Source organism: Pseudopipra pipra, chromosome W (assembly GCF_036250125.1).
Source record: "Pseudopipra pipra isolate bDixPip1 chromosome W, bDixPip1.hap1, whole genome shotgun sequence".
In the NCBI taxonomy this organism is placed as follows: Eukaryota; Metazoa; Chordata; class Aves; order Passeriformes; family Pipridae; genus Pseudopipra; species Pseudopipra pipra.
In genome coordinates, this window is record NC_087580.1 from 32,217,012 (window position 1) to 32,239,009 (window position 21,998).

Genomic DNA, 21,998 nt, shown 5'->3' on the forward strand with positions numbered 1-21,998 from the left:
GGCAGCAGAGCTGCCCAGGGCCGGGGGCAGCCGGGGGTGTTGGTACCAGCCAGTGGTGGGGCTGAGCAGAGCAGGAGGCCTCTTGCAGAGCCCTGGAGCAGCCTCCCACTTGCCAGTCCTGCCCTGGTGGGGTGACTCTGTCCCTCCCTACAGGACACTCCCCCCAAAATCTCTGGCGGGGCCTTTTGTGTCTATTCCTGGTTGCTGTTTCCTGCTGGGGACCTGAGGGCCCCTCTGCAATCCCATCCATGGGGCACAGTCTCCTCTCCAGAGCCTGAGTCAGTGCAGACTTTGCAGGGAAATCTGTGCTGGCAGCTGCATCCTGAGCCCGAGGTCAGTTTGTATCCCTTAGTGCTGATCCATCCGAGGGATCCAACAGATCCTCTGCCATTCCATCCGTGCACCAGGAGTCACCCTGCTGCTCTTGACTCCCTGCAGAGGAACAAGTGCCATCTCTCTGTTTGAGAGAAGCCAGATGCTGCCCATGGGCCATCAGAAGTGGTGCTGAAGCCTCTTTCAGCCCAGCCCCGGGTGCAGTTTTCTCATCCCCTCACCGAGTGCCCGCTCCCCCAGCCGGCACTGACCAACCAGGGCGTTTGGCACACGTGGTTTGGTGATTTGGAGAAACAGCCCTGGGCTGGCAGGGGGCCAGATAACCTTGAGGAACAGCCCTAGCAAGGTGCCTGCACTGGCAGAAGGCCAGAGGATCACTGCTCCACAGAACCGGCTGGAGCTCTGGGTGACCCTGAGCTGAAGGGTCTGTGACCTGTGGATGAGTCCAGGATGGAGCAGAGACCCCCCTGCAGCCCGGGAGGTGCCCACGCCAGAGCAGGGGATGCCCAAAGGAGGTTGAGAGCCCGTGGGAAGCCCCTGCAGAGCCAAGGGAGCAAAGCCCTGGTTTCCCAGGCTGCCCCCACACCCCAGTTTGTTTTTGGGAGAGTTTTTTTGGTCTAATCTTCATATTTTGGAGTATTTTTTTAGCTGAATCTCAACTTTTTGCAGTTTGGGTGGGTGAGGGTCTTCTTATTTCTGAGGAGTTTTTGTCTGAATTGCGATGGTTTGGGTTTTTCTGGGCTGAATCTTGGTGTTTTGGAGATTTTTATGGACACAGGATGTCCGGTGAGTTCTAGAGATGGACTTGGGCAGGAGGAACCCCCAAGCCAACACGCTCAGCCCTTGTTTTCCCCCCATCAGGATTTGTCCTTCCCAAAGCTTGGGCGGATGGAGGAGGAGGCTGCGAGGAAGAGGAAGATGCCTTGGGCCCCCCAGGCAGGTGAGGAGGAAGTCAGTGTCCCTTTGGGCGGGTGTTGTGCTGGCTCTGTCAGCCGAGCATGGCCCCGGCTGCAGGACAACCCCGCTGGCGCCGCCGTCCTGCCGGGGCCGGAGTTGGGGGGATGTCCTTGGCCTTCCCTGTGGGCCGGAGGCAAATCCCCTGCCTGTCCTTCTTGCTTCCTGCCCCAGGCCCCGAGCTGAGGACGGAGAGCCCGGAGGACAAATCCCCCCGTGAGACCCTGGTGGGAGAGGCCGTTTTGAAGGGCTCCCTGGCGCAGGAAGGCAGCGGGGAGGAAAAGGGCCGGAGATCCCCCCACAGGAGGGGCTCCAAAGCCATCCCAGGGTGCTCTGAGGAGGAAAGAGCCAGCCTGTGCCGGGAAGGCAGACAGAGCTTCCGCAGGACCTCTGACCTCATAGTCCAGAGGCAACCTCCCTCTAGAAAGAAGCCCTTCAAGTGCTTGGAATGTGGGAAGAGCTTCAGTCAGAGCTCCCACCTGATACGACACCAGCAGATCCACACAGGGGAACAGCCCTACACGTGTGGGGAGTGTGGGAAGAGCTTCAGGGACAGCTCTGATCTCCTCACGCACCAGCGCATCCACACTGGGGAACGGCCCTACAAGTGCTTGGAATGTGGAAAGGGGTTTCACACCAGCTCCAGTCTCCTCAGGCACCAGCAGACGCACACAGATGAGAGGCCCTTCCGCTGCACCGACTGTGGGAAGGACTTCATCCAGAACTCCGACCTCGTCACCCACCGGCGCATTCACACAGGGGAACGGCCCTACAAGTGCTTGGAATGTGGGAAGAGGTTTCACACCAGCTCACATCTCCTTGTGCACCAGCGGACGCACACGGATGAGAGGCCCTTCCGCTGCACCGACTGCGGGAAGGGCTTCAAGCACAAGTCCGCCCTCGTCAGGCACTGGCGCATCCACACTGGGGACAGGCCCTACAAGTGTGGGGAGTGTGGGAAGAGCTTCACCCAGAGCTGTAAGTTGACCAGACACCAACGGACCCACCAGTAAGGGAAGCCCTACCAGTGCCCCAACTTCAGGAAGAGCTTCAGCTGTAGGACTGACTCACAAAAAAGGTTTCAAAAGGTCTTCAAGATTTTGAGTATCTGCACTCCAACATCAGTTTATTCTTTTGAATATGTGTAAGTTTAACCTCATTTTAGTCTGAAAGCCAAATTCACCACTACCCTGTTCCTCGATAAATGACCAGTTACACTGAAGCAAAGAGCACTGGAACCAGTGCAACAAGCCCCAGTCTGACTTTCACACCTGCCCACGTGTCCTGTTTTCTGCTGCTCTACAGACTTCCTTGTTTAAAATACAATGGGAAAATGAACAGTTTTTGGGGTTGTTTTGGTTTTGGGCTCGGGTTTCCCCCCCCCCCTACTGTTCTCATTAACCTCATTTCAAATCTATTTCAGTGTTTGAAGATGAATTAAAATTTTGAATGATTTTTAATGTTAATGCCTTGACCAAAGTATCAAAACATGAAAAATAATAAAAAAAAAAAACACTACAAAGCTGTCCATTATTGTGACAATCAAACACTCAGAAGTACGAACTTAAGCACAGTGAAAACCCCATAAGACCATTAAAATAATTTTAATATTTATATATTATTATATTTTTACTAAGCTTAACATAAGGAAATTTTATTCCTGACATCAGCTTTCCCCATCTCTCAAAAAGGTAATTTAGTTACATCTTAGTCACCCTTGAAAGGCTCTTTCCACTTGGGTTGGCCTCTGCCTCAGACACTCATGAGATCTGCCAAAACCAACTTAAGGGCAGATTTCCCCACCAGGTTCAACCGCATTGGTTGTACCAAAAACTTTGCAAGTAACCCCACAACTTTCATCTTAAACTCTTCTCTCAACCTTGTAAAATAATTAGCAGTAAACAGACCTGACAATGTGTTATAATTAAGAATACGTTCTTGTTCTCAGAGTTGTTCATACACAAAAAAGATGCCACAGGAACGGCCAAAATATTAATAGCAACTTCTACACTTTGGAAATCTACATTTGGTTTTTAAAGATTTCACAGTGGTTGTTTCCTTAGGAATTCAGGCACATTTTACTAACAAGTTTCGATAAAGTTACAAGAACATCTTCCTCCACTAAGACACATGCAGTGATCCTAACCTGAGGTAGGCACTGAAAAGCCCAATTTTTTTCTTAGCTGTCACGAGTCTTTCATTCCTTCTGTCACATCAATTAGGCATCAGCCCATTTTTCAAGCTGCTGTTACCTACCAGCTCCTGGTTTGGTTTCCAAGCCCAGTATTTTGGCCACGATAAAATCAGGGACCTGGGCAGTCATGTCAGAATGACAAAGAGTACTGACCCTCCCTGCCAAGGGAGACAAACCATTCCCAACCTCGACCAAAGGTTCAAGGCAACGATTCTGAAACAAAATTTACAAAGTTTTTCTCTTCAGTTTTTTGCTGCAATTCTCTGTTGCTCTATTAAAAGACCACAGCAGTGAAAGACAAGGCCTGATGGCCAAACCCAGGGCTTCAGCCACTTGAGGTCTATTGAAACCTTCTGTTCCTCAAGTGTGAGACTGAAATCCAACACATACAACACCCACGCATGAGACACCAACACACTGACCAAGTTTTCCAGAGTGAAATCTGAGGCTTCAACTTAAAAACTGAGGTGACCTTCCCTGGGAATTGCCTCCAACAGAGGGAGCTGAATGGACAGAATGAGGCTGTGAACAAACCAAACCTCAAGGTCTACGTCTCAAAGTCCATTAAAGCAAGGTTTCAGTCTCAAAGACACATCCCTGGTAACTTTGACACTGCAGGAAAGAGCAGACGTGTCCTTTCTGGCCAGCAAAGTCCTTCATGAGTTCTGTCAGAGACTGCACAGAACATGAGTGCTCTGGACAGCCCTAGTTCTGCTTTTACCACCATCAGATGTTCTGTAAGCACAGCAGTCAAAGCACAACTCACGTAGGTTTGGGTATTTTTAGCTAAGGCTGTTTGCCAGGTTTCTCAGATTTAGAGAGGAATTCCCGGTAAGATGTGACTTTATTCACAGATGCACTCTTTTTTGGGTGTTATTTTGAAATAATAAACTGTATTGCATTAAGCAAAGTATGTCAACTTCAGTAAAGCTTCAATAAAGTGTCGGGCAACTGTTGAGCACCTCAGCGAATTCATCTGTAAGCAAAAAGCTCAGGGGCATTGTGGTGGCTTCCATCCCTCTGCACACAGACATCACCTCCAAGTTCTGCTTCTCTGCTTGACCACCTTTGCCCCTCCAGCTGCTCCCTGCAGCATCCCAGCTCTCTTTTGCTGTACAAGTGGAGTGCTCTCCTCAAGTCTTGCACTCGTTCTCTGCTGCTCTCCTTCCCCGCTCCTTTCACCATCTTCAACCCTGCCTGTTTGTGGAGCCCACTCTGACCCCCTCCCTCCACAATCTCCTTCTGGCCTGCCATCTCCCAAGCAGATCTCGGGCTGCTTTGGAAAGCCTGATGGCAAAGCTGCTCTCCCTGACTTGCACGTCTGCCCTGCTCTTTAGGCAGGACCAGGCTAAGGGGCAAACGATACGCACGCCATGTGGAAGGTGAAATCACCTGCTTCTGCAAGACTCTCGGAAGAAAGTGCGGTATCAAGGTAATGAGCTCCCCCGTTGCTGAGACTCTTGTCCGTGCCATCGGCAGGGCACTCCTGTGAGCCAAAGGCACCCAGAATCGGTGGGGCTGACAGGGCCTCAGTGTCCCTGATGAGAGGGTTCCTGCTGTCCCCAAGCAGGGACTATCTGAGGGCGGCACTCTGCTGGTGTCCCAGCAGCAGCTGCAGCTCTCCTGCCCAGCAGTGAGCCCTGGTCCTGTGCAGGGCCAGCACCCCGTGAGCATGAGCCCAGCCCTCCTGCCTCAGCCTAAGGACCCTCTGCTCTCGTCCTCCCCTACACAGTGACTGTGGGCACTGCTGCCAGCACTGCTGGGCACCTGTGGCCAGGGCTGCTCTCGCTGCCCAACTGAGCAGCACCAGCAGGGGCCTTGGGGTGACATCTTTGCTCTCCTCCTTCCTGCCGCAGCCCTTCGAAAGATACCTCACACGCTCGGAGAGGACACACATCGTCCTTGAAGCCCTGGAGCAGAAAGATGCACAGAATTATCAATGGATACCTGGAGAGCCTCGTCCATGGGTTGAACCATTTGGGTGGAACCTTTACAGAGGGCGCAGGATCAGAGCAGAAGAGATTTTGTGGCTGGCCACGGTTGACCCGTGCTTCTTCCTGACAGATGTAAGTGGCCTGTGGCTGGATTGCCCTGCCCTTCAGCCCTAGAAGGCCTTGTTCCTCTCTCCATCCCTCCCTGCCAAACCCAGGTGTCTCAGGCACCTGAAGGCACCTGAAGGCAGCAGAGTGGCATGGAAAGGGCAGCTGAGGCTGCACTACCGTGGCAGCACTCTCCTCACCTCTGTCCCCTTCAGGTGCCAAAGATTTTGAGCTTCCTGCATGAAAGACTGCCAGGTGTGAAGTGTGAACGTGTGCAGGAGTGCTTCCACTCCCTGCTTCTGCTGCTAGCAGAGTTTTTCCCAAGGAAGGTAGTCGCCACACTGTTGAGCATCGCTCCACAAGGAGACAGGTACTGGCCCTGAAAAGCCTGAGGGTTTGTTGGCTGTGGGGAGATGGAGCCTGAGACTCTCTGGCTCCCAGAGCCAAGGAATGATGGAGGACAGCCCTGAGGAGAGGGGTTCTCCATCCCACCAAGCTTTCCAGCCCTGCTAGGTTGTCCAGGCCTGCAGCAGACAAAGCTGGCCCAGCCAGCCCAGAGCCACCCTGCTGCTCCCAGCCTAGAGGGGAACACCAGCTCAGTGCCCTGCTGCCTGCCCAGGCAGGGCCCCAGGCACCTGGGCTGGCCCGGCCACGCTGCACTCCAGGTCGCCCTGCTGACACAGAGCTCTGCCTTGCAGTGTGGCCATGCAAATGTGGCAGAGCATCTTCTCAGAGCCCAAGATTGGAGACAAGATATTATGGCCATTCGCTGTCATGCTCTGGGTCGACTGGTGGCCCTGCAGTCTCAGCGCTTCTTCTTCAGAAAGCAGCTCCACCTCTGACTTGGCTGTGAGTTACCAGAAAAGGACTTGATCCCCTGCCACGAGCCCTGCAGACTCTGCCAGGCTCTCACTACTGTGCTTGCTTCTACAGCCATTGCCCAGTGGCACTAGCATGAAGTTTGAGTGGGAGGACAAGGACGAAGAATTTGAATACCTTCAGAATGACAACTTTGATATCGATGAGGAGCTTCCAACCCTCCCAGCCTCCCAGGTGCTCGACGGCCTCATCGTGCTGTGCGAGACACCTGAGCTGGTGAGCAGGGTGGCATCAGGGACAGCCATGGTGGCATCCAGGGCTCTGGGGCTGTGGGTAAGGCAGTGGCTTGGTGTGGGCTGGGAGGCAGGTGTTAGAGGAAGTGCTGCCAGCTGCCTTGATGACATGTTAGGGCCTGATGGCTGCCTGGGGAGCTTTCCAGGCATGGACCTTATCACAGAAAAGAAACTCTGTCCTTCATACAGGCAGGAAAACTGGAGTTCCTGGTGCCACACATGATGGAGCTCCTGTGGGTTGGCAGAGAAGACCTCAAGACAAAGGTCGTTATGATCCTGAAAAGACTGATAAATCAAAACCTGGAGAAGAAAAAGGCCAGCCCCATGGATGAGTATTTGGTGGAGAACCTGCCGCGCTTCTTTGACATGGTAAGGTTCATGTGGGAGCGTGAGCCCTGAGATGGGCACTGGGCAGTGAGAGCTGCCCTGCACCCAACCCTGGCAGCAGCTCTGGCAGCAGGCTCTGCTCCCCTGGGCTCTGGTGGCTTCTGGGCTTTGCAGCCCAGTGCAACTTGTCCCTGCTCTGGAATCTGAGCCCAGGGCATCTCCCTCAGTCACCATACCCACCCCCCTTTCACTGTGGGCAGGGGGCCGCTGTTTCCAAAGCTCACCTTTCCTCCTTCCTCCCAGGAGAGCAGCGACATGCGAGAGGCCTTTATCTGCCTCTTCAGAGACTACCTGGGCTCAACAGTGCTGAGGAACAACAAGCAATTGAAGACGTCTCTGTGGAGTGCACTGGTCCCGCTGCTCATTCGCACAAGTGACCAGTCCCCGAGCGTGACCAAGGTACACATTGGAAGGCTGAGCACTGGCACAGAGAGAGGTGGGCAGGCCCGCCCTGTGGGGCCCAGGCAGCAGGGCAAGGGCTGCTGGCAGTGGGCAGCTGTGGCCCAGCACGAGCCGTGGGAAAGGTCCCTGCAGAGCCAGTGCCAGCAGGGATGGAGAAGCTGGCACAGCCATTTCCAACAGCTGCCCTAGGGCTCTAGTAGGGCTCGTCAGCAGCCTGTGACCACCAAAGCCTGAACAGGCACATCCCCACAGGCTTTTCTGCTGTCCCTGGCATGTGTCCAAAGACAGGGCGTCCAGCCTCAGGCCCTGTCCTGCAGGGCTGTCCTCACATGTCCCCTAGACACTTTGGTGAGGGCATGTCCCAAATCCTGAGGGCAGAATCTCCCCAGCAAGAAAGCCAAGAGCTCTCCTTTGCCAGCCCTGCTGCTACCTCACCCCTTCTGCTTCCATGCAGGCCGCCCAGGAAGCGCTCCTTGCTGCAACAAAGCTGCTCAAGTGGAGGGAGCTGAAAGAGCTGGTGAAGAAGCAGCAGATGTGGAGGATTAGCGAGTGCTTGGTAAGGCCAAGTGCCAGGGTGCAGGTTGGGTGAGGCTTGGCCCACAGGCAGAGCCCACTGTGTGGGCCCAGAGCCCAGAGGCTGGAGCTGCAGCCCAGTGTGTGCCCTCCAAGAACAGAGCCCCAGGGGCTCCTCTGCAGGCCCCTCTCCCTTCCCTGCAGCCAGCGGGAGAGAGGGCTCTGGGCAACACTGAGTGCTGGCAGGAGGGACTGCTGCAGCCAGCGGGGGGGCTCTGTGCCATGCCCGTGTCCTTGTGCTCTCTCCAGGTGGGGAAGGACAGGAGCAGGGCTGAAGAGTACCTGCGTCAGGGCCTGAGCTACCTCAAGGACCCTGAGGCCAGTGTGCGAGAGGCGGCCATCAGGTTCATCGGTGAGCCCCAGCCCCCAGGGTCCCTCTTTGGGCAAGCTGACCCCTGTCCCTGCTCCTGCAGCCCACAGCCAGGCCCAGCCCTGGGGCTGCCTGAGCCCCGGCTGCCGCAGGCTGGGCCTGGGCCTCCCTCTGCCACCCCTGCCCACGTGGCTGGGCTTGGTGGGCACTGGGCTGAGTTCTACCCCCCTGAGCTCCTGGTGCTTCCTGGGCTCATCCCGGCTGAGGGGGAGCAGGGCAGGGCCAGGGGCCGCGCTGCTGGGAGCCCGCTGGGGAGCAGGGGCTGACAGAGCTTTGTGCCTAGGGGTGGCCACGCGGCACCTGAGGAACCGAAGCCAAGAGCAACTGGATGAGATCTGCAGCGGTGAGTGGGGAACATGGGCTGGAGGGGACGTCTGGAGGTCTCTGCAGACACAGGGCTTCATCTTGGCTCCGTTTCTTTTGCTCACAGCTCTTCAGCCCTTGAAGACAGACAGCAATGTAGTCGTCTCCTGCCTGGCAAAACAGACCATCGGCATCCTGGAGGCTTTAGGACCAACACCGAGCCCTCGATTCAGGCCAGAAGCACTGCTCTTCTGGCGCCGACGTCCACAGCCATGAAGACCTTCCAACATTCCCAGGCTCCCAGGCGCTGTGTGAGACACCTGAGCTGGTGAGCAGGGTGGTGTCAGGGACAGCCATGGTGGCATCCAGGGCTCTGGGGCTGTGGGTAAGGCAGTGGCTTGGCGTGGGCTGGGAGGCAGGTGTTGGGGGGACTGCTGCCAACTGCCCTGATGCCATGTTGGGGCCTGGTGGCTGCCTGGGGAGCTTTCCAGGCATAGATCTTATCACAAAAAATAAACTCTGTTCTTCATACAGGCAGGAAAACTGGAGTTCCTGGTGCCACACATGATGGAGCTCCTGTGGGTTGGCAGTGAAGACTCCTGGACAGAGGATGTGATGGTCCCTAAAAACCCGATGTGTCCAAACCTGGAGAAGAAAAAGGCCAGCCCCACCGATGAGTATCTAGTGGAGAACCTCTCGCACTTCTTTGACATGGTAAGGTTCATGTGGGAACGTGAGCCCTGAGATGGGCACTGGGCAGTGAGAGCTACCCTGCACCCAGCCCTGTCAGCAGCTCTGGCAGCAGGCTCTGCTCCCCTGGGCTCTGGTGGCTTCTGGGCTTTGCAGCCCAGTGCAACTTGTCCCTGCTCTGGAATCTGAGCCCAGGGCATCTCCCTCAGCCACCATCCCCTTTCACTGTGGGCAGGGGGCTGCTGTTTCCAAAGCTCACCTTTCCTCCTTCCTCCCAGGAGAGCAGCGACATGCGAGAGGCCTTTATCTGCCTCTTCAGAGACTACCTGGGCTCAGCAGTGCTGAGGAACAACAAGCAATTGAAGATGTCTCTGTGGAGTGCACTGGTCCCGCTGCTCAGGAAAACTGGAGCTCCTGGTGCCAAACATGATGGAGCTCCTGTCTCTTGGCAGTGAAGACTCCTGGATAGAGATTGTGATGGTCTCTAAAAACCTGATGTGTCCAGACCTGGAGAAGATAAAGGCCTGCCCAGTCACTGAGGATCTGGTGGAGAACCTCTCATGCTTCCTCAACATGGTAAGGCTGATGTGGGTTTTTGAGCCCTGAGATGGGCACTGGGCAGTGAGAGCTGCCCTGCACCCAGCCCTGTCAGCAGCTCTGGCAGCAGGCTCTGCTCCCCTGGGCTCTGGTGGCTTCTGGGCCTTGCAGCCCAGTGCAACTTGTCCCTGCTCTGGAATCTGAGCCCAGGGCATCTCCCTCAGCCACCATCCCCATCCCCTTTCACTGTGGGCAGGGGGCTGCTGTTTCCAAAGCTCACCTTTCCTCCTTCCTCCCAGGAGAGCAGCGACATGCAGGATTTCTCCATCTGCCTCTTCAGAGACCACCTGGGCTCAGCGGTGCTGAGGAAGCAGAAGCAGTTGAAGACGTCTCTGCCAAGTTGTCATGGTTTGACTGGCCCTGTCCCCCTGGAGCTGGAAAATGGGCACCTGAGGAACCGAAGCACAGAGCAACTGGATGAGATCTGCAGTGGTGAGTCGGGAACATGGGCTGGAGGGATGTCTGGAGTTTCATCTCGGCTCTGTTTTTTTTCTCACAGCCCTTCAGCCCTTGAAGACAGACAGCAGTGAAGTCGTCTCTTGCCTGGCAGAACAGACCATCGGCATCCTGAAGGCTTTAGGACCAACACCGAGCCCTCGATTCAGGCCAGAAGCTCTTCAGGTACCAATGTCCACATCCATGAAGAGCTTCCAACATTCCCAGGCTCCCAGGCACTGTGTGAGACACCTGAGCTGGTGAGCAGGGTGGTGTCAGGGACAGCCATGGTGGCATCCAGGGCTCTGGGGCTGTGGGTAAGGCGGTGGCTTGGCGTGGGCTGGGAGGCAGGTGTTGGGGGGACTGCTGCCAACTGCCCTGATGCCATGTTAGGGCCTGGTGGCTGCCTGGGGAGTTTTCCAGGCATAGATCTTATCACAGAAAAGAAACTCTGTCCTTTATACAGGCAGGAAAACTGGAGCTCCTGGTGCCACACATGATAGAGCTCCTGTGGGTTGGCAGAGAAGACCTCAAGACAAAGGTCATTACAATGGTTTTTCAACTGAAAGAGGTCAGGGTTAGATGGGAGACTTGGAAGAAATCCTTCCCTGGGAGGGTGGGGTGGGGCAGGCATGGAATTCCCAGAGAAGCTGTGGCTGCCCCTGGATCCCTGCAAGTGTCCAAGGACAGCTTGGATCAACCTGCTCTAGTGGAAGGTGTCCCTGCCTTCCTCCCGGCAGGGGGTGGAATGAGAAGACCTTTAAGGTCCCTTCCAACCCAAACCAGTCCATGACTCTATACAAATAAACATAAGACCATTTATTCTACTACTTAAGACTAATGAAATCTAAATGCAAAGCTCTCAAAAATTGTCCTTGGTTCATTTTACATTTAAACAAATTGCTCCTCCAGGAAAGCTTCCCCCTAAAGCAGGAATGCAGCCCAAACCACCCTGGACTTCCAAGTCAGGGTCAACTGAAGCACAGGACCAACACCAAGCCCTCGATTCAGGCCAGAAGCACTGCTCTTCTGGCACCAACATCCACATCCATGAAGAACTTCCAACATTCCCAGGCTCCCAGGTGCTGTGTGAGACACCTGAGCTGGTGAGCAGGGTGGTGTCAGGGACAGCCATGGTGGCATCCAGGGCTCTGGGGCTGTGGGTAAGGCGGTGGCTTGGCGTGGGCTGGGAGGCAGGTGTTGGGGGGACTGCTGCCAACTGCCCTGATGCCATGTTGGGGCCTGGTGGCTGCCTGGGGAGCTTTCCAGGCATGGATCTTATCACAAAAAATAAACTCTGTCCTTCCTACAGGCAGGAGAACTGGAATCCTGATGCCATCAAATCTTCACCAAGAACCACAATTCAAACTACGAGCACTGCTCTTCTGTTCTCACTGAGCCAGTTGGAGGCAGCTGTGATTTAATAAAGCAGCAACAATGGGCCCAAACCCATGGTGTCCTTCAGATGCGCCGTGTCCTGAGCAGACTGCGTCCTGCTTGTCCTGCCCTGCTGCCTGCAGGACAACTTCCCCCTCGGCACACCCCCAGCCCCAGCCTTGTTTGGGAAGTTGAGCTTTGGCTGAGGCTTTCCCCAGGAGAAGCCTCATTGGTCTCTCCTCAGGGCAGTCCCACCAGCACCCAGCCAGGATAGGGCACAGAAGGAGTGGCCCCAGCTCTGCCTCCCCAGGGGTGTCCAGGCATCCCACGAGGCATCTGCTGTTGCTGCATCACCACCTCCCCTCACCAGAATGGATTTGGAAGGCTTTCCAAGCACAGGGAGCCAGAGGGGACCAGAGGGAAACCTCAGGGCTCCCAGAGGGACTAGAGGACAAACAGGGAATCTGGGTCACTGCCCCCAGGGCAGAGGATGGGCCTCCACTGTCCCCCTCTTGCACCAGTAGCATGTTTCCATCTTTTCTGCCCTGGGGGAAAAGTATCCTTTGACTTGGAAGAGCTGATGAGCATCATCTTGTGATGCCCTGGGAGGGGATTAGTTTTGATGGAATCACCTACAGGAAAGTTTGGAGACCTCCCTCAGTGTGCCCTGTGCCGGTGCTAAGCACATGAAGGGAAACACACCAGGAGTCAGACGGCCCTGCCCAGAAGAACTGACTGCCTGAAAGAAGTTCTTGCATTTTCTCTTTTTTAAAACCCAGTTCCTTCCTCAATATTGCCTCTGGCACTAGTGCCTGAGAAGGGATAAAACAGGAAAGAAGCCAAGCCATCAGGGAAAGAGCAAGATGATGAAAGGGTGTTAGCTGCTGAGAATTTCTTTGAGAAGAAGAAGTTAACAGAAGACTGTTAACTTGAGATAGAAATTTGCAATATACCATGGGACCTTATTCAAAGTCCAGCTGGAAAATACCTTATTGTTAAGAGTGTGAAATAAATCCTAGAGTGTCATCAACTATGTGATTTTTCTCTTTATTCCCAATCACTAATTAAAGAAACATAACTCAGAAGTGATCTCACTCTGTGCTCCAGTGACATTAACATTAGAACAATATTGTCACTGTCTACTGGTCTCTTGTGCTTCTCACTGGAAGGTACTTGGTGCACCCCTGGGTATCCTGCTAATCCATCTGCTGGATTGAGCATTAATTACTCCTTGTTTTGATGGTAGAGGAAAAAAGCTCACACAAAACAATCTCTGTGGACCCAGCTGAGAAAACATCCCCAGGGTCTTGTTAGAGCACAAACCTGCAAACAGGGATGACAGGTCAGAGAATCACAGAATCATCAAGGCTGGAAGAGACCTTCCAGATTTCTAGTCCAACTGTCAACCCAGCACCATCAGAATCTTCCCTAAACCCCATCCCAAAGTGCTACATCCAGATGCCACCTGAATGCTTCCAGAGACTCCACCACCTCCCTGGGCTACTTGTTCCAATGCCTGAACACTCTCTCAGTGGAAAAAGGGTTTTGGAATATCTAATATGAACCTTGCCTGATGCAATTTAAAGCCATTTCCTCTCTTCCTGTCACTAAAGGCTTTGCAGAAGAGACCAAACCCCACACCTACTAAAACCTCCTTTCAGGTTGTTGCAGAGAGCAATGAGGTCCCCCCTGAGCCTCCCCTTCTCCACACTCAACAAGCCCAGTTCCCTCAGCCGTCCCTCAGCAGACATGTTTTCCAGAGCCTTCCCCAGCTCCGTTCCCTTCTCTGGACACGCTCCAGCCCCTCAAGGGCCTTTTGGCACTGAGGGCCCAGAACTGGACACAGCACTCCAGCTGGGGCCTCCCCAGTGCCCAGCACAGAGGGGCAATCAGTTCTCTGCTCCTGCTGGCCACACTCTTCTCCACAAAGGCCACGATGCCCTTGGCCTTCTTGCCCCCCTGGGCACACTCTGCCTCATATCCAGCCCCTGTCAAGCAGCACCCCCAAGTCCCTTCCTGCTGAACAGCTCTCCAGCCCCTCTGCCCCCAGCCTGGAACGTTCCAGGGGGTTGTTGGGACCCAAGGGCAGGCCCTGACTCATGGCCTTATTGATCCAGCCTGGTGGGGCAGCTGGGGGGATGACGACAGCCTGCAGGGAAAGGGGCAGGGCATGGACACCGTAGGACAGCCTGGGCTGGAGAGGAAACAGGGATGGGGAGAAGCTGAAAGGCCCTGACACAGCCACCTTCTGCAGGCCTTTGGCCATGGCTGTCTGTGTCCCTGATGCCAGGAGGAGGGGAGGGCCCCTTGCAGCCCTGGGGCCTCATGGCCTCCTTGTCCCTGCTCAGCAGCCTGGCAGGTGCCACCCCATGGTCCTGCCCTTGGCATTGCACATCCCACATCCCAGTGCCCCAGGAAGAGCCCTGAGGAATGAGACAGGGACAGGATCTGCCTTCCCAGGCGCTGGGGGTCAGGGCTTGACCCTTCGGATTAAAGAACCATGTCAAGGTTTATTCAGCATCAGAGCCACCTTTCCCTTGCTTGTCCATCCTTGTCATCACTGTCTGCAGTTTTCTGCTCCAACTGGAATCTGGGGATGCTTTCACAGTCATGTCTTTCAGTGGGACCCATTAACAGTACAAGAAACTTCAGTATTTCAAACTCATTTTGACTTCTTGAGAAGTTGTTTGAACTTCCTCTCAGGGACTGAGTCTCATGTAAACAACAACAATCCCCCTGAGGGTCATGAAATGCCTGGGGCTGTTGCTGTGCTGCTGAGCTGGGCCGGGCTCCTGGCACACAGGGAGCTCCTGGCAACCAAGAAGAGCTTCAAAGAGACAGCTCTGCTGGTGAGCAGCTCCTCTGCACAGCCCAGCAGGGCTGAGGGCACTGCCTGCAGCACCCAGGGCACAGGAATGAAGGCAGAGAGATGAGAGGCAGCCTGGGCTGGGAGGTGACTGAGCTCTTACTACGGGAGAAACCTTCCCAGGATTTGAAGGAAGAATTCTCTGGCTGTAGGAAAGTTTAACTTCCCTTCCTGGAGGGATCTCCTAAAGCTGCCACATCCCACAGCTTACAGGATCTTTCAGCAGGACTCTCCCAGTTGCTGCAGTGCAGAGGAAGTGGCCATATGGCAGAGCAGGGCAGGAGCTGCAGGCAGCAAGGGCAGAGAGGAGAAGGGAGCAGGAGGTTCAAGGGATCCTGGGGTGGGAGGACAGGGCAGAGCTGCTCAGGGCAGGAACCTTGCCAGCCCTTTGCCACAGTCAGGCTCTGGCTGCAGAGCAGTGCAGGTGAGTTCCTGCAAGTGCCTCTGCCAGCTGCCAAATGGCAGCAGTGGCAGGAGCTGTCAGGATGGCTCTGCTGGATTTGCTGGGGTGCAGCAGGAGAAGCTGCTGCAGAGCAGGACTTGCTGCTGCCCCATCAGAGGCCCAGGGCCAGAAGGTTCCCTGTGGCAGGGCTGGCTGTGGGGTGGGAAGGTGGGGGTGCAGCCAGGGGTGCCCAGGGCTGTGGTGCAGAGCAGGGTCCTGCCCCCAGGGCTCTGTGTGCTGGGGCAGGGACTCTGCTGCCTGCCAGGGTCAGCTCTCAGCCCGGCCAAGGAGCTGCCACGGGGCTGGGGGAGAAGGGGTGGGTGGAAGGAGTGACCCCTCAGGGCTGGGCAGGGCTGGGCAGGGCCCTTCAGCTGCAGGCTCAGGGCTCCTCACAGCTTCAGCTCCACCTCCTCCATTTCCAGGGCCCCTTCTCAGGAAGCACATCCCCCCAGAACACCTCCCCCTTCCCAGCCACCGCAGGCTGTCTGGGATCTGCTCTGCAGCCCCTGCCCAGGCAGAGCTGCCCCTGGGCACTGGGCTGGGGATGGCTCTGGCAGCACTGGCAGGGAGCTGAGCTGGGCACAGGCAGGGGCTGCTGGCAGGAACAGCTCCTCACCCAGAGACAGGCAGGCAGGGAGAGGCAGCTGCTGCCACAAGGGCTGGGCAGGGGGATGGGGGCCCCTCCCTGCTGTCCCTGTGGCACAGACCCCTTCCCTGAGCAGCTCCTGCCTGGGCTCCTTTCCCAGCCTAAGCAGAGCCTGTGCCCTCAGGCCCACGGGGGCTGGGCTGTGCATTGCCCTGCAGCAGCCAGAGCCCAGGCAAGGACAAGGCCCTGATTTCCAGCTGTCTCTCTGTGTCCCTCCTCCCTTGGCAGCACCATTGTGGCATTTCACTGCCATCCCCTGCTGCCTGGGCTCTCCTTGTTCTCACCAGTGGATTTTCTGAGCCAGTGTGGTGTTTGGGGGGGGCAGATTCCTGTCCAGACACAAACCCTTTGGGTGCTGCTGTGGGGATGTGTCTGTGGGAGCCAAGTGCCAAAGTGCCCTCCAGGCACCTTCAGGTTATTCAGCTGTTTGCCTGGGTGTCCTGCAGGGCTGCAGGTGCCCTCCAGAAGGGCACAGCTCTGCCATAGCATCTCTGTGCTGCACAGGATCCCCATGGAGAAAACTTCTCAGTGCTAAATCCATGGAAATGCCCTGGGCAGCTGTACTTGGGAGCTGCAATGATCCCTCTGTGTGGCAGTCTGGGAGGATAGAGATGAGATCCTAATCAGGCATCCTGAGGAAAGGCAAGGATTCTGTCAATGTGCTCTTTGAAACAGGATTCCTCTGCTCCTAGAAGTGCCTTGTTACTTTTTTTAAGGGACTTCCTAAGGGTGATCCCCCTTTAGCTCTAAGCTGCCAGACAGGGGCAGCTGTGAACAGGAAAGAAGGCCAGCTCTTGTCTCTGCACCAAGAGACCACTCCTTTGCCTCTCAGGACTCACAAGATTTCCCTTGGAGCACATCAGAAATGTCACAGATTTCAACCATCCAAACTCCTCCTGGCAAGAGGAATTCGAACAAAACAAAGTCCCCCAAATCCCCTCTCTGTGTTCTGCCCTTGGGCAAACTGTGACCAGCAGTTCTGGAAACACTTTGATACATCACAAGTGCATTTAATTGGAGCTCACCCTGTGCTCCAAGTTGCCTCTCACTGCACAGCAAGAAGGATTTCTCAGGAGCCCATTCCAGGGTCCCTGCTCTCAGTGCCCCCTTCAGCCAGCAAAACCCAGAGCTCAGGGAGAGGGATGCAGAGAGATCTTCCTGAAAAGAGGCCCTGAATGTTGAATTGCTATGAGACATGCAAGATGTTTTGCTGATTGAGTCTGGCCTAATTCAGTTCTGCCTTTTTTCTCCTCAACAGAAAACAATAACCGGAGGCAGCAAATGTCCAACAGCAGCTCCATGCCCCAGTTCCTCCTCCTGGCACTCGCAGACAGGAGGGAGCTGCAGCTCCTGCACTTCTGGCTCTTCCTGGCCATCTCCCTGGCTGCCCTCCTGGCCAATGGCCTCATCCTCAGCGCCGTAGCCTGTGACCACCACCTGCACACCCCCAGGTACTTCTTCCTACTCCACCTCTCCCTCACAGACCTGGGCTGCATCTGCACCACTGTCCCCAAAGCCATGCACAATTTCCTCTGGAACACCAGAACCATCACCTACACAGGATGTGCTGCACAGGTTTTTGTCTACATAATCTTTCTTAGAGCAGAGTTTTCCCTCCTCACCATCATGTGCTACGACCGCTACGTTGCCATCTGCAAACCCCTGCACTACGGGACCCTCCTGGGCAGCAGAGCTTGTGCCCACATGGCAGCAGCTGCCTGGACTGCTGGGTTTCTCATTGCTCTGCTGCACACACCCAGTACATTTTCCCTGCCCCTGTGCCAGGGCAATGCCCTGGACCAGTTCTTCTGTGAAATCCCACACATCCTCAAGCTCTCCTGCTCACACTCAGGCTACCTCAGGGAACTTGGGCTTATTGTGTTTAGTGCCTGTTTAATGATTGGGTGTTTCATTTTCATTGTTTTCTCCTATGTGCAGATCTTCAGGGCTGTGCTGAGGATCCCCTCTCAGCAGGGACGGCACAAAGCCTTTTCCACGTGCCTCCCTCACCTGGCTGTGGTCTCCCTGTTCCTCAGCACGTTATTCTTTTCCTACCTGAAGCCCCCCTCCATCTCCTCCCCATCCCTTGATCTTATTGTGTCACTCATGTACTCAGTGGTATCTCCAACACTGAACCCCCTCATCTACAGCCTGAGGAACCAGGAGCTCAAGGATGCCATGAGGAAGCTGATAACTGGGTGTTTTTCAGAAGCAATAAACTCTCCTTCTTCTCCATGTTATGTACCTCATTAAAGGCCAATCCTTTTATGTACTTCATTAAAGGCCCACCATATCTTCTCTATTTTTTGCTTCTGGTAGGGGTGTTATTTTTGTGAGAATTTGTTCACATCAAAAAATCTTTATATGTATAAAGATATATATAAAAAAGTATATATATATATAAACACCATTTTCAATTCAGTGTTTGCCTTTCTAGCCTGGCCCACAGGCTGTACGAATTGGGAATTGTACTCACTGTGTGCTTAAACCAAATAAAGAACTCTGCATTGGCTTGTTTACATGACATCTTTCCTCTCTGACTTCTCTGCAGCTGCAGGGTCGGTGCCTCTGTGCAGAGCTGGGCCAGAAAAGAGTCCCAGCAGAGCAGCACTGCCAGAGAGCAGCAGCCCTTCTCCTGCCTGGCCACCTCTTCTTTCCCTTCCACACTGTCCTGCAGAGCCCTGTGTTGTTGGAGGCCTCAGTGCTCTGGCAGTCGGTCCCAGTCCTGCTGCAGGACTGTCCAGGGACTGCAGGCAGGGACAGCCACGGGCACTGCTGGCACAGAGCTGACCTCTGCAGCAGCACTGCCATCCTGCAGGGGCATCTCCTCAGGCCAGGGCCTGAAAGCTTCCATCTGCTTTCCACTTTGCTCTCCAGGATGTGCCCAACACAACGCCCTGCAGAGGAAAACAGCAGTGACCAGCACAAGGGTGGGAGTGCTCAGGGTGGGGGCACCCAGCAGTGCCCTGGCACAGCCAGCGCCGCTCCCAGCACTGGCCTCTCACCCCAGGCCACTGGGCTTGTTCTTCCCTCCAAGGAGGGACATCCAATGACCAGCTCAGGAGTCCATGTTTGCACTGCATGCACAAGACATGCCCATGTGTCACGGCTTGGGGCTGGGGGGGTGGAAGGCTTAGACAAAGTTGATGGCAGAAGCCGTCTCGTTGAGCTACGAGGTGCACAAAGGACCCCCTTGCTTTCTAAATTCCTTCTCAGAGATGAGCCTGGGGGTGGCTGGATCCAATCTCAGACTCATATTTTGATTTAGACTGAAGGAATTTTAGAGGTGTGATGTAATCACTTTGTCCTGCAGGTTTTAGTGATGGTAAATCAGAAATATTTCTATAAAATGAATGATTTATTATGACAAATGAACAGACAATTGATCAGACAAATGAACAGACAAAAGACCTTAAAGAGAATTATTTACTGCACAGTATAAAAGCAAAAACCTCCTAGCAGTATAGTGTAAGATAGGACAGTGGAGTCTATCAAAGTAACTCTATTAAAGCAATTGGATCAAAGCCAGCAAAAAGAAACAATCCTGAAGTAGAGATTGGGGTAACTCACCCCACAATGACAGGGGGTAGTTCTCTCTCTTTCACTTAACCCCTGGGCAGTGACCATGAAGAGCTGTCCCTGCTTCATGGCAGAAGCTCCACACACTTCAAGGAAGTCTGTGGAAGAATCTGCCCCATGACAGTTGGACGGAGCTTTTATAGTTATCAAGGGTTTGACTCCCAGACATATTTGCAGGCGAGGGAGCAGCTTATCTGTCAAATCCTGCTTCAGAAAGCAGGATGTGTGTTTGAAGTTTCATGAAGCATTTTGGGTTTAGCAGAATTCAACATTAAAAACAGCACCTTGACACCAGCAGTAACTCACTACAGAGAGCTTGAATTGTTTGCATTCTCAGACCATTGTTTAAGTATTATCAGAGCAGAGCATCCTGCCAGAAAAGGCCCCTTGATTCCATGAGGTTGCAAAAACTCTGAGGGTTCCTTTGGTTCCATGAGGTGCTGCAGTGTCACAATGGCCCCTTGATTCCTTGATGTTCCAATATATCCCAGGCTTCCCTTGGCTCCAAGAGGCTCCCCCGTGTCCCACCGGCCCCTGGATTCCAGCAGGCCCTGCAGTGTCCCAATGGCCACTCGGTTCCAGGAGCCACAGCGGCTGCCGCCGGCGTCTGTGCCCGGAGCCGCCGCTCCCACGGGGCTGCCGCACTCACCGCCGGGGTTGCCGCTCGCGCAGCCGCCGCTCTGCCCCGGCTGCACCGGGACCCGGCACCGCCTCGGGCCTGCGCTGCCGCCTCAGCGGCCACAGGGACACAGGGATGGGGGACCTTTGCTCTGCCACTGAGGGGGCCTGGCTTTGTTCTGCTGCGGTCTGGGCTTTAGGAAAGTTGCTGTTCATTGTCATGCTCCACTGGAACAGCTCCTGAATTCCAAAGGTTTCCTAATCCAGGGGAGGGGTTTCTATGGCATCGGAGGTGCCGCCCCTTGGGACACATTGTCAATAAACCATCCAGCTGATTGGGATGGGTGTAAGAGCTGGGGAACACAGGATAAGGAGTCATCCCCTGAAAAAGTGGAACATTCCCTACCTGAATCCTAACCCAAAGAGAAGAGTTTGGATACAATTCCCAAATAGTTTGGAAACTCCAGTCATTGCTGACACCAGGATGGAAATTCAGCAGATAACTAAAGCCAGTCCCCTTGGGAGCCCACAACCAGCGGGGCTGAGGGAGGCCCTGGCAGCTCCCCAGCACCTCCCTCTCAGTGGGACACCTCTGGCAGCCTCTCCCAGCTCAGGAACCCTCCAGTTTGCAACACTCCAAAGATTGTCCCTGATGCCCAGGACGATTCTGATCACCCTCAACAAACACTCCTCCAGTTGTAACCCTTGTCTGTTGGGAAGCACAAAGGGATTTGGGGGAGTGTTTCCCTGACAACAAGGAGAATTTGGGAGAGGGACCTTTCCACACCCAGCTCTTGATGTGTGCACACATCTCTGCCTGGGTGTGGGTGTGAATTGACTGTGGTGTGAATGTTGTTCTTGGGAATCTATAATTCAGTCACTGTTAAAATTGTAGCACATGCTATTGAATCACCTGATAACTGGTCAATTGGTCAGTGATTAAGTGCTAGTAATGTCTTTTGTCCCCTTATCTTTGGATCCAATTCCTTTGTGCCCTGACCCTCTTGCATCCCAAGGATCTGTGTAAATCATTCCCTTTCATCAAAAAATATATATTTTTCATGACTTTCACTTTAAAGTCATCCTCCTTAGCTAAACTACAAAGAAACTCCAATTAGCTCTAGAAGTCTTGAAGACTTGAAGACAATTAAAGGAATGAAAAAAATTTGTTTTCCGGTGTTTTAATGGGTCCCACAGTGTGTTTGGAGTTGCATCAGCTGTCAGTCCAAGATGGGTCATGTCAGAACTGGTGAGGTTGGGGGATGAGGAGAAATGTTGATCATACATGGTCAGTGTGGATCTCCTGAGGAGACACTCAGCATCAAGATCACTTGGAGAACACATCTATCACCTCTTCTCTGAACTAAAAATTATCCTTAATTGAATTAAACCAAAAAAAAGAATAAACTTTGAAGACTTGTTACAAAATTGCCTTGAAGACAATTAAAGGAAGACAAAGAGATCCTGAGGGATTTCTGGATTTTAATGAGCCCCACGGTGTGTTTGCAGCCCAGCCCATGATCCTGAGGTACTGAGAGAAGATTGAAGCAGCTGCTGAAGAAGTCAGAAGCCAAACTGCAAGAGCCTTGAAGCATTGCTGGGCCCCACTGAGGGCAGGCACTGCCAAAGCCTCCCCAGGGACTCCTTGGAGCAGCTCCTTGGAGGCCAGGAGTGCAGGCAGACAAAGGCTCTGGGCAGGCCCCTGCAATGCTGAGCAAAGCCTGCCTTGGTTTTGTGGAGCACAAAGGCCAAGGCCTGAGCCCCAGGCCCTGGCCCAGCAGATCCTGTCCCTCCCGGCTGGCTCAGGGCTGTTTGGGGGGCACTGGGATGGGAGGGGGAGGAACAACAAAGGCCAAAACTGGGCAACCCCTGCCAGGCTCCTGAGGGAGGGGCGAGGCAGAAACCAAGGGCAGAACCTGCCAGGCAAGTTGGTTGTGGTGGCCTGAGTGGCAGAGGCAGCTGCCAGAGGCAAGGGGACAAAGGCCTGGGTGCCTTTGGGCCTTGCAGCCCTGCCAGAGCCCTTGGCCATCTCTCCTGCAGGCTGTCCTGCCCTGGCCCTGCTGCTGCTCTGGCCTTGCAGG

At 54.5% G+C, this 21,998-nt stretch overlaps 2 protein-coding genes across 2 annotated transcripts in view; both read left to right on the forward strand.

Moving 5' to 3' along the window:
• LOC135404974 (zinc finger protein 160-like) overlaps positions 1-2,313 on the forward strand; it is a gene marked incomplete at its 5' end in the record, with an annotated part of 39,966 nt that extends 37,653 nt beyond the window's left edge. The window contains one exon of the mRNA XM_064639698.1: positions 1,712-2,313. Coding sequence (XP_064495768.1) covers positions 1,712-2,300 — 589 coding nt within the window. The remainder of the gene's footprint in view (positions 1-1,711) is intronic.
• Positions 2,314-16,981: 14,668 nt separating this feature from the next.
• Positions 16,982-18,095, forward strand: LOC135405412 (olfactory receptor 14J1-like). Its single transcript, XM_064640109.1, has one exon. The coding sequence runs from the start codon at positions 17,002-17,004 to the stop codon at positions 17,971-17,973; it is 972 nt and encodes a 323-aa protein (XP_064496179.1). The 5' UTR covers positions 16,982-17,001; the 3' UTR covers positions 17,974-18,095.
• Positions 18,096-21,998: the final 3,903 nt, after the last annotated feature.